This window comes from Pristiophorus japonicus, chromosome 12 (genome assembly GCF_044704955.1).
Source record: "Pristiophorus japonicus isolate sPriJap1 chromosome 12, sPriJap1.hap1, whole genome shotgun sequence".
NCBI lineage: Eukaryota > Metazoa > Chordata > Chondrichthyes > Pristiophoridae > Pristiophorus > Pristiophorus japonicus.
Window position 1 is genome coordinate 190,082,528 of NC_091988.1, and position 12,877 is coordinate 190,095,404.

Sequence of the window (12,877 nt, forward strand, 5' to 3'; positions counted from 1 at the left end):
CCACATTGTTGCGGGTCTGAAGTTACATATAGGCCAGACCGGCAGGTTTACTTCCCTGAAGGACATTAGTGAACGAGTTGGGTTTTTACAACAATCTGTAGTTTCATGGTCACCATTACTGATGCTAGCTTTTTTTTTAAATTCCTGAATGTAAATTCCCCAGCTGCCGTGGTAGGATTTGAACTCGTGTCTCTGGATTATTAGTCCAGGCCTCTGGATTACTAGTCCAGTAACATAACCACTATGCTACCATACCCCATGCGCAGAATGTAACATTAGTGAAGTCGGTCCCGGGCTGCGCGGACGCACGGCTCAGAGGGAACGTTGCTTGTAGCTTCCCTGATGCTGTAGTAGGTAAATGAACCATTTACATAAACTATTTGGATTTGGGCAAAAGTAAAATGCTGCAGATGCTGAAAATCTGAGATGGAAACAGAAAATGCTGGAAACACTCAGCAGGTCGGGCAGCATCTGTGGAGAGAGAGAAACAGAGTTAAAGTTTCAGGTCGGCGACCTTTCGTCAGAATCTTTCAAAGATTTGGACTTGGGAATTGCAAGTACAATTTCAAAATTTGCAGATGACACCAAATTAGTGGGTAAAGTTAACACTGAGGACACCTGCGGCAGCAAGATATTGTGATCTGGAACGCACTGCCTGAAAGGATGGTGGATGCACATTCAATAATAACTCTCAAAGGGGAATTGGATAAATACTTGGAGGGGAAAGATTTGTAGGGCCACAGGTAAACAGCAAGCGAGTGGGACTAATTGGATAGCTTCGTTCAAAGAGCGGGCAAAGGCACAATGGGCCGATTGGCCGCCTTCTCTGCGGTATCATTCTATGATTCTGTATAAGTGCAACTGCTGGTTTGACCCAGACAGAGAGGCTGTAATGGGAAAATGAACAGTGTGACGGGGTCCTCTCTCTCTCTCAAGGCAGAATCTATTGATGTGGAATCTCTTAATCTATTCAACCTTCTTCCTATTCCTGACTTTTTCATCATATTTTCATTGTTCAGTGCAATGCAGCAAATTCAAGCGTATTAGTAATTCAACCTACCTCAACTAACCTTTCGTAGATAAGTGTATGCTTCAGTGAGAACCTAAAGACCAAATGGCTTCAAAAAAGAGCACTGCCACATCATAACTGGTAAGTAGGTAGAAGGAGCCCTCTCCAATTTAATTGCATAGACAGGTTAGATGCAGGAAGAATGTTCCCAATGTTGGGAAGTCCAGAACCAGGGGTCACAGTCTGAGGATAAGGGGTAAGCCATTTAGGACCAAGATGAGGAGAAACTTCTTCACCCAGAGAGTGGTGAACCTGTGGAATTCTCTACCACAGAAAGTAGTTGAGGCCAATTCACTAAATATATTCAAAAGGGAGTTAGATGAAGTCCTTACTACTCGGGGGATCAAGGGTTATGGCGAGAAAGCAGGAAGGGGGTACTGAAGTTTCATGTTCAGCCATGAACTCATTGAATGGCGGTGCAGGCTAGAAGGGCTGAATGGCCTGCTCCTGCACCTATTTTCTATGTTTCTATGTTTCTATAAGGAAAAGCTCTTGAGTATCCATTTTTCACTCTAAATGTATTTTGTTGTGTATACACACAATGGGATAACTAATCCAAACAAATTCCTAATTTGAATGATCTTTGGTACCAACTAGTTCAGATTTGCAGCATTGGATGGTAAGTAAGAGGTCCGAGAAACCTATCCAGTTTGATCATGATAGGGACATCTAATAAAAGGAAAAGAAAGACTTGCATTTATATAGTGCCTTTCACAACCTTAGGACATCCCAAAGCGTTTTACAGCCAAAGAAGTACTTTTATGGAGTGTAGTCACTGTTGTAGGAATCGCGGCAGCCAATTTGCACACAGCAAGCTTCCACAAACAGAAATTGTTAATCGCCAGAAAATCTGTGATGTTGATTGAGGGATAAATATTGGCCAGGGCACCGGGGATAACTCCCCTGCTCATCTTCGAAATAGTGCCAAGGGATTTTTTACGTCCACCTGAGAGAGCAGACGGGGCCTCAGTTTAACGTTTCATCCGAAAGACGGCACCTCCGACAGTGCAGCGCTCCCTCAGCATTGCACTGGAGTGTCAGCCTAGATTTTTGTGCTTAAGTCTCTGGAGTGGGACTTTAACCCAGAATCTTCTGACTCAGAGGCGAGAGTGCTACCCACTGTGCCACAGCTGACACTGTAATAAGAATCAAGTGGAACAGCATTATGCACTGCGCTGTCCGGTTCAAGTTTAAATCGTGAGCATTGAATTGACATTTTTGTTTTGTAGCCTATGACAAGCGATAGATGTGGCACCAGCAAATATTTCTGTGCTCTGTGCACTCTGTCCTTGCCAGTATTCCATGTTTAGCAGTAATACATTCTGAGTTCCAGGCATGTCTGCTTAAACTTGAGCTCATCCAGAACTCTGCTGCCTGTATCCTAACTCGCACCAAGTCCCGTTCACCTATCACCTCTGCGCTCGATTTTAAAATTCTCATCCTCCTGTTTAAATCCCTCCATGGCCTCGCCCCTCCCTATCTCTGTAATCTCCTCCAGCCATACAACCCTGGAAAAGCTCTGCGTTCCTCCAATTCTGGCCTCGTGCATCCCCCACTTCCTTCACCCCGCCATTGGTGGCAGTGCCTTCAGCTGCCTGGGGCCTAAGCTCTGGAATTCCCTCCCTAAAACTATCCGCCTCTCTACCACTCTCCTCTTTTAAGACGTTCCTTAAAACCAACGTCTTTATCTAAGCTTTTAGTCACCCGTCCCAATGTCGTTGGCTCGGTGTCTGTGTTTGTCTGATTAAGCTGCTGTGAAGCTCTATGAATCAAAGTTTTACTACGTTAGAGATGCCATATAAATGAAAGTTGTTGTTGGCCTAGATGACCACTTACAATGACACATCTTGGTGCTAGAAAGGAACTTCATACAGCCACTGTGCGAATACTGTGAGGCTGCATCTCAGAGAGCGGGTTCCCGCTGACAGTTTATTCCTGAAACCAGTTCGGTCCCCATTGATCTTTTTCCCGCTGTGTTGCTAGGTGGCAGGACGAGTGGCAGAGGAGCGCGGCACGGTGCTGGGTCATGAAGTTGGATACTGCATCCGTTTTGATGACTGCACCGATTTCCAGGCAACGAGAATAAAGGTGAGATAGCAAGATATGTTGTCGATGTGTGTCAGCTGGTTAAAGCAATGTCACACAGACCAAGGCGAATATCGGATTCGGTTCCCCAGACAGTGCCAAGCTAGCTGTTGTCAGCTGAAACGACTGTAGGATGCTCTACCTGGCCTTAGCTTACATCCCAGTATTATAGGCGGCTGATCTAATATCACCTACTTTACACCAATATTGGCTGACCCAATATCGCCCAGAGTAAAATTACCCCTAAAATGTTATAACTCCGCTGAACCATTTTATGAGAAATGATGGGCACCAATGTTCCCTCTAAATTGTCTTTGTTGTGCGCGGCCATGTTTATAAATGGACAAGCTTGCGAGCGGCCTGCGCGGGACCTTGCAGATTACCCCGCGGCCACGCAAACGCACAGCTTAGAGGGAACATTGATGGGCACTTGGGAGCAATTCTAAGGGTCGTAATCTTCAGGGTTTAGAAATAGCACAGATGGAAAGTTGATTCAAACCTGCCTCAATGGCTTGCAACATCTACATAGCCTTGTAGTTCACTCTAACCTTGGTGTTAACCTAAAGATGCTAACAATGCTAATTCACAAGAACCAATTACTTGTCCATTTGAATTTGTGCTGTTTATGTGACACTCATCCACCCTTCAGTGCGGATTTCATTGTGAATCCATGAAACGATGCATTGGCTTTTGGATCCTATACTGCTGACAATTACTGTTTTACTTTTAAATGGTTCCAAAACTGAAACCCTCCATAAGATTACAGTCTGTAATCAGATTAAAGTATCCACGCCCTGTTTATCAGTTGTGATGTGCCAGATCATCATGAAAAATTAGTGACTGCATATCATTGTTTTTACCTCCCTCCCAAGTCTCCTGAAAGATTGAAGGTGGTGATACTGCAGACGTACAATTTTATGGGCGCCAGCAACCTTCAGGTAGTTCAGTCAGGGAGCCGTTCTTCACATGGCAGTGAGAGATGGCAGGCTGTTTGGCTGTGGAAGGCATCGCAGCTGCGCCCAATTCCGTCCGCACACTTTAAAAAGCAATAAAAGCATCTAATAGTTAGAACGGGAAACCGTTCCTGATATTTAATTTGCCTCTCTGCCCAGGGACATTCAGGGCAAATGCAGCACCACAAGCAGCTGCTCCAGTTGAGACCAGTTTATTCAGCACCGGTGGGGATTTCAACCTGGGACACTTTTCATTTGTGTGGTTCAGTACCAGACCAGACCAGTGCGTTTACCCACTGGACCATTGGGGAGCCATGCTGCAATATTTTGACGAGCCAAGTTATGTTTTTAAAAACAAAATTATTTTCATTCAGCTTTCTATACTCGCCCCATGCACACCTCCCTGGACAAGGAGGTGAGCACCCCATCTCCTATCGGGACTCTTCCAATCTTGGCCTGTATTGAGCCACCAAGAGTTACTATGGCATTGATTGATTAGGCCATTGTTCCTGATCAGACAGCCAGGCTAAGGACAAAATCTTACCACGTGGCACAGACCAGTGGCCTGAGTCACATCATACCACTGGTATGCCATCAGTGGCAGCTCCACATTATTCTGAATGCAGCACTGAATAACTCTTTACCATTAGTTCCTTACAGATGGGATGCTTGTCCGGGAAATGATGGCTGACCCTTTATTGAAGAAATACAGGTAAATATTGAAAGAATGATTCAGCACTTTTGGGCTGTTGTTGTAATTCAACTTAAAAAAAAAAATTGGATTTATTAAATTTAATTGCAAGTAAAATAAAGAAACACCGTACTACATGCAGAGTGCTGCCTTTAAGATGTCACTGGCTAATGCATGAGTCCATAGTAGTCCCGAGTTTCTTTGCCATATACTTTTATTCAGTTCAGCTGACTGAGAATTATGTTAAACTAAGCACATTTTAGATCAAGACACGTTTTACCATCAAAGTGCGACAGAATTTTAAATCGTTGGATTGTGAATCGAAAACAAAAGAAGCGCATTCCAGATTTCTTTTATCCAACATTTCATTTCAACTCACAGGTTGGTAGTGATTTAAAAAGGATTATGTACCAGAAGATCATGTGCATAGATCTTTGAAGGTGGCAGGACATATTGAGAGAGTAGTTTCTCAAAGCATATGGGATCCTGAATAGAGATATAGAGCAGGTAAGTTATGCTGAACCTTTATAAAGCTCTGGTTAGGCCACAACTAGAGTATTGCGTCCAGATCTGGTCACCACACTTTAGGAAGGAAGTGAAGATCCTTGAGAGGGTGCAGAGGAGATTTACCAGAATGGTTCCGGGGATGATGGATTTTAGCTACACGGTTAGGTTGATGAAGCTGGGCTTGTTCTCTTTGGAGCAAAGGAGATTGAGGAGAGATTTGATTGAGGTGTACAAGATTATGATGGTTAGAGAGAGAAAGGCTGTTCCCATTAGCTGATGGTACAAGGACTAGAGGACACAGATTTAAGGTTTTGGTTAAGAGATTCAGGGGGGGATATGAGGCAGAACTTTTTTACACAGCGAGTGGTAATGACCTGGAACTCGCTGCTTACAAGGGTGATAGAAGCAGAGACAATCAGTGATTTCAAAAGGAAATTGGATAGGCACTTGAGGGAAATAAACGTGCAGGACTACGGGTTAGAGTGGGGGAATGACGATTGCTCTACAGAGAGCCGGCATGGACTCGATGGGCCGAATGGCCTCCTTCTGTGCCGTAACGACTCTATGACTCTATAAGAATTGTATATGAGACCGAGTATAATGTGTTTCAGTGTTCTGGTGTATATTGATGTGCTTTTAGGTTGAGAACATTAATCATTTATCATTTTTATTGACATACCTCCTGGTAATGGACTTGTCACGTGATAAGCATACCGGGGTTGTTATGACCCAACTGTTAATCCTCAAGTGTGAACATCGACACATAGCGATGGAATGCAGCTCATGTTCTTCGGAGCTTTACGACAGATGATGTGGATTTGAAAACGGATCGGAACTAGTATAAAACCATGCCCCAGTTTCAAACTTTACATAGATTAAACGTGACAGTATTATGGAGGATAACAGGAGTGATTCCAAAACGATCATCTTATCTCTGGCTTGGATGATAGCTATAAACTGCTCAAGTGTCCCTCTTAAACATAGAAACATAGAAACATAGAAAATAGGTGCAGGAGCAGGCCATTCAGCCCTTCCAGCCTGCACCGCCATTCAACGAGTTCATGGCTGAACATGAAACTTCAGTACCCACTTCCTGCTTTCACGCCATACCCCTTGATCCCCCGAGTAGTAAGGACTTCATCTAACTCCCTTTTGAATATATTTAGTGAATTGGCCTCAACTACTTCCTGTGGTAGAGAATTCCACAGGTTCACCACTCTCTGGGTGAAGAAGTTTCTCCTTATCTCGGTCCTAAATGGCTTACCCCTTATCCTTAGACTGTGACCCCTGGTTCTGGACTTCCCCAACATTGGGAACATTCTTCCTGCATCCAACCTGTCCAAACCCGTCAGAATTTTAAACGTTTCTATGAGGTCCCCTCTCACTCTTCTGAACTCCAGTGAATACAAGCCCAGTTGATTCAGTCTTTCTTGATAGGTCAGTCCCACCATCCCGGGAATCAGTCTGGTGAATCTTCGCTGCACTCCCTCAACAGCAAGTATGTCCTTCCTCAAGTTAGGAGACCAAAACTGTACACAATACTCCAGGTGCGGCCTCACCAAGGCCCTGTACAACTGTAGCAACACCTCCCTGCCCCTGTACTCAAATCCCCTCGCTATGAAGGCCAACATGCCATTTGCTTTCTTAACCGCCTGCTGTAGCTGCATGCCAACCTTCAATGACTGATGTACCATGACACCCAGGTCTCGTTGCACCTTCCCTTTTCCTAATCTGTCACCATTCAGATAATAGTCTGTCTCTCTGTTTTTACCACCAAAGTGGATAACCTCACATTTATCCACATTATACTTCATCTGCCACGCATTTGCCCACTCACCTAATCTATCCAAGTCACTCTGTAGCCTCATAGCATCCTCCTCGCAGCTCACACTGCCACCCAACTTAGTGTCATCCGCAAATTTGGAGATACTACATTTAATCCCCTCGTCTAAATCATTAATGTACAATGTAAACAGCTGGGGCCCCAGCACAGAACCCTGTGGTACCCCACTAGTCACTGCCTGCCATTCCGAAAAGTACCCATTTACTCCTACTCTTTGCTTCCTGTCTGACAACCAGTTCTCAATCCACGTCAGCACACTACCCCCAATCCCATGTGCTTTAACTTTGCACATTAGTCTCCTGTGTGGGACCTTGTCGAAAGCCTTCTGAAAGTCCAAATATACCACATCAACTGGTACTCCTTTGTCCACTTTATTGGAAACATCCTCAAAAAATTCCAGAAGATTTGTCAAGCATGATCTCCCTTTTACAAATCCATGCTGACTTGGACCTATCATGTCACCATTTTCCAAATGCGCTGCTATGACATCCTTAATAATTGATTCCATCATTTTACCCACTACTGAGGTCAGGCTGACCGGTCTATAATTCCCTGCTTTCTCTCTCCCTCCTTTTTTAAAAAGTGGGGTTACATTGGCTACCCTCCACTCGATAGGAACTGATCCAGAGTCAATGGAATGTTGGAAAATGACTGTCAATGCATCCGCTATTTCCAAGGCCACCTCCTTAAGTACTCTGAGATGCAGTCCATCAGGCCCTGGGGATTTATCGGCCTTCAATCCCATCAATTTCCCCAACACAATTTCCCGACTAATAAAGATTTCCCTCAGTTCCTCCTCCTTAATAGACCCTCTGACCACTTTTATATCCGGAAGGTTGTTTGTGTCCTCCTTAGTGAATACTGAACCAAAGTACTTGTTCAATTGGTCTGCCATTTCTTTGTTCCCCGTTATGACTTCCCCTGATTCTGACTGCAGGGGACCTACGTTTGTCTTTACTAACCTCTTTACATACCTATAGAAACTTTTGCAATCCGCCTTAATGTTCCCTGCAAGCTTCTTCTCGTACTCCATTTTCCCTACCCTAATCAAACCCTTTGTCCTCCTCTGCTGAGTTCTAAATTTCTCCCAGTCCCCAGGTTCGCTGCTATTTCTGGCCAATTTGTATGCCACTTCCTTGGCTTTAATACTATCCCTGATTTCCCTAGATAGCCACGGTTGAGCCACCTTCCCTTTTTTATTTTTACGCCAGACAGGAATGTACAATTGTTGTAATTCATCCATGCGTTCTCTAAATGTCTGCCATTGCCCATCCACAGTCAACCCCTTAAGTATCATTAGCCAATCTATCTTAGCCAATTCATGCCTCATACCTTCAAAGTTACCCTTCTTTAAGTTCTGGACCATGGTCTCTGAATTAACTGTTTCATTCTCCATCCTAATGCAGAATTCCACCATATTATGGTCACTCTTCCCCAAGGGGCCTCGCACAATGAGATTGCTAATTAATCCTCTCTCATTACACAACACCCAGTCTAAGATGGCCTCCCCCCTAGTTGGTTCCTCGACATATTGGTCTAGAAAACCATCCCTTATGCATTCCAGGAAATCCTCCTCCACCGTATTGCTTCCAGTTTGGCTAGCCCAATCTATGTGCATATTAAAGTCACCCATTATAACTGCTGCACCTTTATTGCATGCACTCCTAATTTCCTGTTTGATGCCCTCCCCAACATCACTACTACTGTTTGGAGGTCTGTACACAACTCCCACTAACGATTTTTGCCCTTTAGTGTTCTGCAGCTCTACCCATATAGATTCCACATCATCCAAGCTAATGTCTTTCCTAACTATTGCATTAATCTCCTCTTTAACCAGCAATGCTACTCCACCTCCTTTTCCTTTTATTCTATCCTTCCTGAATGTTGAATACCCCTGGATGTTGAGTTCCCAGCCCTGATCATCCTGGAGCCACGTCTCCGTAATCCCAATCACATCATATTTGTTAACATCTATTTGCACAATTAATTCATCCACCTTATTGCGGATACTCCTTGCATTAAGACACAAAGCCTTCAGGCTTGCTTTTTTAACACCCTTTGTCCTTTTAGAATTTTGCTGTACAGTGGCCCTTTTTGTTCTTTGCCTTGGGTTTCTCTGCCCTCCACTTTTCCTCATCTCCTTTCTGTCTTTTGCTTTTGCCTCCTTTTTGTCTCCCTCTGTCTCCCTGTATAGGTTCCCATCCCCTTGCAATATTAGTTTAACTCCTCCCCAACAGCACTAGCAAACACTCCCCCTAGGACATTGGTTCCGGACCTGCCCAGGTGCTGACCGTCCGGTTTGTACTGGTCCCACCTCCCCCAGAACCGGTTCCAATGCCCCAAGAATTTGAATCCCTCCCTGCTGCACCACTGCTCAAGCCATGTATTCATCTGCGCTATCCTGCGATTTCTACTCTGACTAGCACGTGGCACTGGTAGCAATCCCGAGATTACTACTTTTGAGGTCCTACTTTTTAATTTAGCTCCTAGCTCCTTAAATTCTTTTCGTAGGACCTCATCCCTTTTTTTACCTATGTCGTTGGTACCAATGTGCACCACGACAACTGGCTGTTCTCCCTCCCATTTCAGAATGTCCTGCACCCGCTCCGAGACATCCTTGACCCTTGCACCAGGGAGGCAACATACCATCCTGGAGTCTCGGTTGCGTCCGCAGAAACGCCTATCTATTCCCCTCACCATCGAATCCCCTATCACTATCGCGCTCCCACTCTTTTTCCTGCCCTCCTTTGCAGCAGAGCCACCTACGGTGCCATGAACTTGGCTGCTGCTGCCCTCCCCTGATGAGTCATCCTCCCCAACAGTACTCAAAGCAGTGTATCTGTTTTGCAGGGGGATGACCACAGGGGACTCCTGCACTATCTTTCTTGCACTGCTCTTCCTGTTGGTCTTCCATTCCCTATCTGGCTGTGGACCCTTCTCCTGCGGTAAGACCAACTCACTACACGTGATACTCACGTCATTCTCAGCATCGTGGATGCTCCAGAGTGAATCCACCTTCAGCTCCAATTCCGCAACGCGGACCGTCAAGAGCTCGAGGCGGATACACTTCCCACACACGTAGTCGTCAGGGACACCGGAAGTGTCCCCGAGTTCCCACATGGTACAGGAGGAGCATATCACATGACCGAGCTCTCCTGCCATGTCTTAACCTTAGATACCCTTAAATTGGTAATAACAATGTTATAGTTCACTTACTGATATAAAAAATAAAAGAAAAGCTACTCACCAATCACCAGCCAATCACTTACCCCATTGGCTGTGACGTCACTTTTTGATTACTTTCTACTTCTATTTTGCTTTCTCTCCCGCTGTAGCTGCACCAGTATGCTTTTGACAGGTCGCTCCCCTCTCACCAACTGCCGCTGGCTCTCGATCTCCCGCTGGGCTTTTGACAGGTCGCTCCCCTCTCACCAACTGCCGCTGGCTCTCGATCTCCCGCTGGGCTTTTGACAGGTCGCTCCCCTCTCACCAACTGCCGCTGGCTCTCGATCTCCCGCTGGGCTTTTGACAGGTCGCTCCCCTCTCACCAACTGCCGCTGGCTCTCGATCTCCCGCTGGGCTTTTGACAGGTCGCTCCCCTCTCACCAACTGCCGCTGGCTCTCGATCTCCCGCTGGGCTTTTGATAGGTCGCTCCCCTCTCACCAACTGCCGCTGGCTCTCGATCTCCCGCTGGGCTTTTGACAGGTCGCTCCCCTCTCACCAACTGCCGCTGGCTCTCGATCTCCCGCTGGGCTTTTGATAGGTCGCTCCCCTCTCACCAACTTTTGGTCCATAACATTATACGAACCCCATTGATGACTTCTAATCATAGAAAGTAGGTGTAGGAATAGGCCCTTCGAGCCTGCACCACCATTCAATATGATCATGGCTGATCATGCAACTTCAGTACCCCATTCCTGCTTTCTCTCCATACCCCTTGATCCCTTTAGCCGTAAGGGCTAATCAGTCCCAGATGCCAGCTGTGGCCCAGTGGGCAGCTCTCTCACCCCTGAGTCAGAAGGTTGTGGGTCCAAGTCCCACTCCAGAGACTTGAGCACATAATTCTAGGCTGACACTCCAATGCAGTACTGAGGGAGAGCTGCACTGTTGGAGGTGCCGTCTTTCAGCTGAGACATCAAACCGAGGCCCCATCTGCTCTCTCAGGTGGACGTAAAAGATCCCATGGCACGATTTCGAAGAAGAGCAGGGAGGGGAGTTATCCCCGGTGTCCTGGCCAATATTTATCCCTCAATCAACATAACAAAAAAAACCAGATTATCTGGTCATTATCACATTGCTGTGTGTGGGAGTTTGCTGTGAGCAAATTGGCTGCCACATTTCCCACATTACAACAAAAGCACTTACTTGGCTTTAAAGCGCTTTGAGACGTCCAGAGGTCGTGGAAGGCGCTTATATAGATGTAAGTCTTTATGTTCCATAAAATCTTCACAATTGTATCTCAATAAAAAGCGTGCAAAGTAGCATAATTAATAAACTTTTTTTTTACATTTTCTTGTAAACTTCCTCCCTTCCGCACACTATCCCAAGGTGTCGATGCCTTGCTGGAGTATGGTTCCGCACTCAAGTGGTCATTGTTCATGTGTGAGGCTTGCTAGTGAGATGTCGGGAAGCTATCTGACTGTAGGGGATATCACATCAGAGACCAATGCTGCCTTCATCCTTATATTCACATCCAGCAGGGTTGCCTTATGGCTTTCTGGAATGGGAATTCTCGAATTTTATTTTTCTTCTTCCCTAACTTAAGGGACACCGAAGCTAATTCTAGCCCCCTTGATTCACATAACTCGGCACAAACCAGGGAGCGATCCTGGAAGTTTCCTGGTCGATATGGTTCACCTCACTAAATAGATTCGCTGAGTCATGAAGGCAGCATAAGAAAGGTCAAGCATGAGATGAGGACAGTCGGACCGGCCAAGTTCATCTCTCCTGTAACCTAGTTAAGTAACCTAGCTCTTCCAGCCTCGCACCCAACTGCATTTTGAACAACTTTAAAGGCTGGGGGGTAGAAATTTGTCTCGGGCAGTGGCGCGAAAAAGGGCGGTGTCATATCGGCCTCCCATTATACGCAGTGCCTGATATTCAGTTCCAGCGCAGTCAGTGGAATCAAACATCGGGCGCTGTATATAGCGGGCGGGCGATCCAATACCGTCCATTCTACATCACCGCCCGAGACAGGTTTCTACCTCAGGGTCTCTGCTACCCTTGACAGACTATCCAGATAGTTATCAACCTGTGCATTAAGAATTTTTATCTCGTGTCTGATGTGAATTCACTTTTCACTCGTTTATATTTATGACCTTTCTCACTTTATTTTCAAGTAATATGTTCAAGATTTGCCTTATCTACACCTTTTAATGTCTGTAGACATTTTTTGTGAATCTTTACGTTTGTTAAATTCTACTTTGGGACGTCCAATGGAACCAATTTGCCAAATGATTTTTTTCTGCGCAGCTTGTAAACAAAAGTATTCAGAAAGCAATGCAAACATTAAGAAAGCTAAGAGGGTCACTCCCACTCCAGTTTGTATCTATAACCTAGATATTTTAGCCCCAACGTCCACCCGTTTAAAATGAATAGGCTAATACTTGTTAATGCTCCAGTATCAGGTATGGCTCAGTGGGTAGCACATTCGCCTCTGAGTCAGCAAGTTGTGGGTTTAAGTCCCACTGCAGGCTGGCACTCCAGTGCAGTACTAAGTGAGCGCTGC

At 45.5% G+C, this 12,877-nt stretch overlaps 1 protein-coding gene across 1 annotated transcript in view; it reads left to right on the forward strand.

Annotated features, from left to right (window-relative positions):
- dhx35 (DEAH-box helicase 35) overlaps nucleotides 1-12,877 on the forward strand; it is a 93,144-nt gene that overhangs the window by 31,696 nt on the left and 48,571 nt on the right. The window contains exons 5-6 of the mRNA XM_070896326.1: nucleotides 3,053-3,157; nucleotides 4,758-4,819. Coding sequence (XP_070752427.1) covers nucleotides 3,053-3,157; nucleotides 4,758-4,819 — 167 coding nt within the window. The remainder of the gene's footprint in view (nucleotides 1-3,052; nucleotides 3,158-4,757; nucleotides 4,820-12,877) is intronic.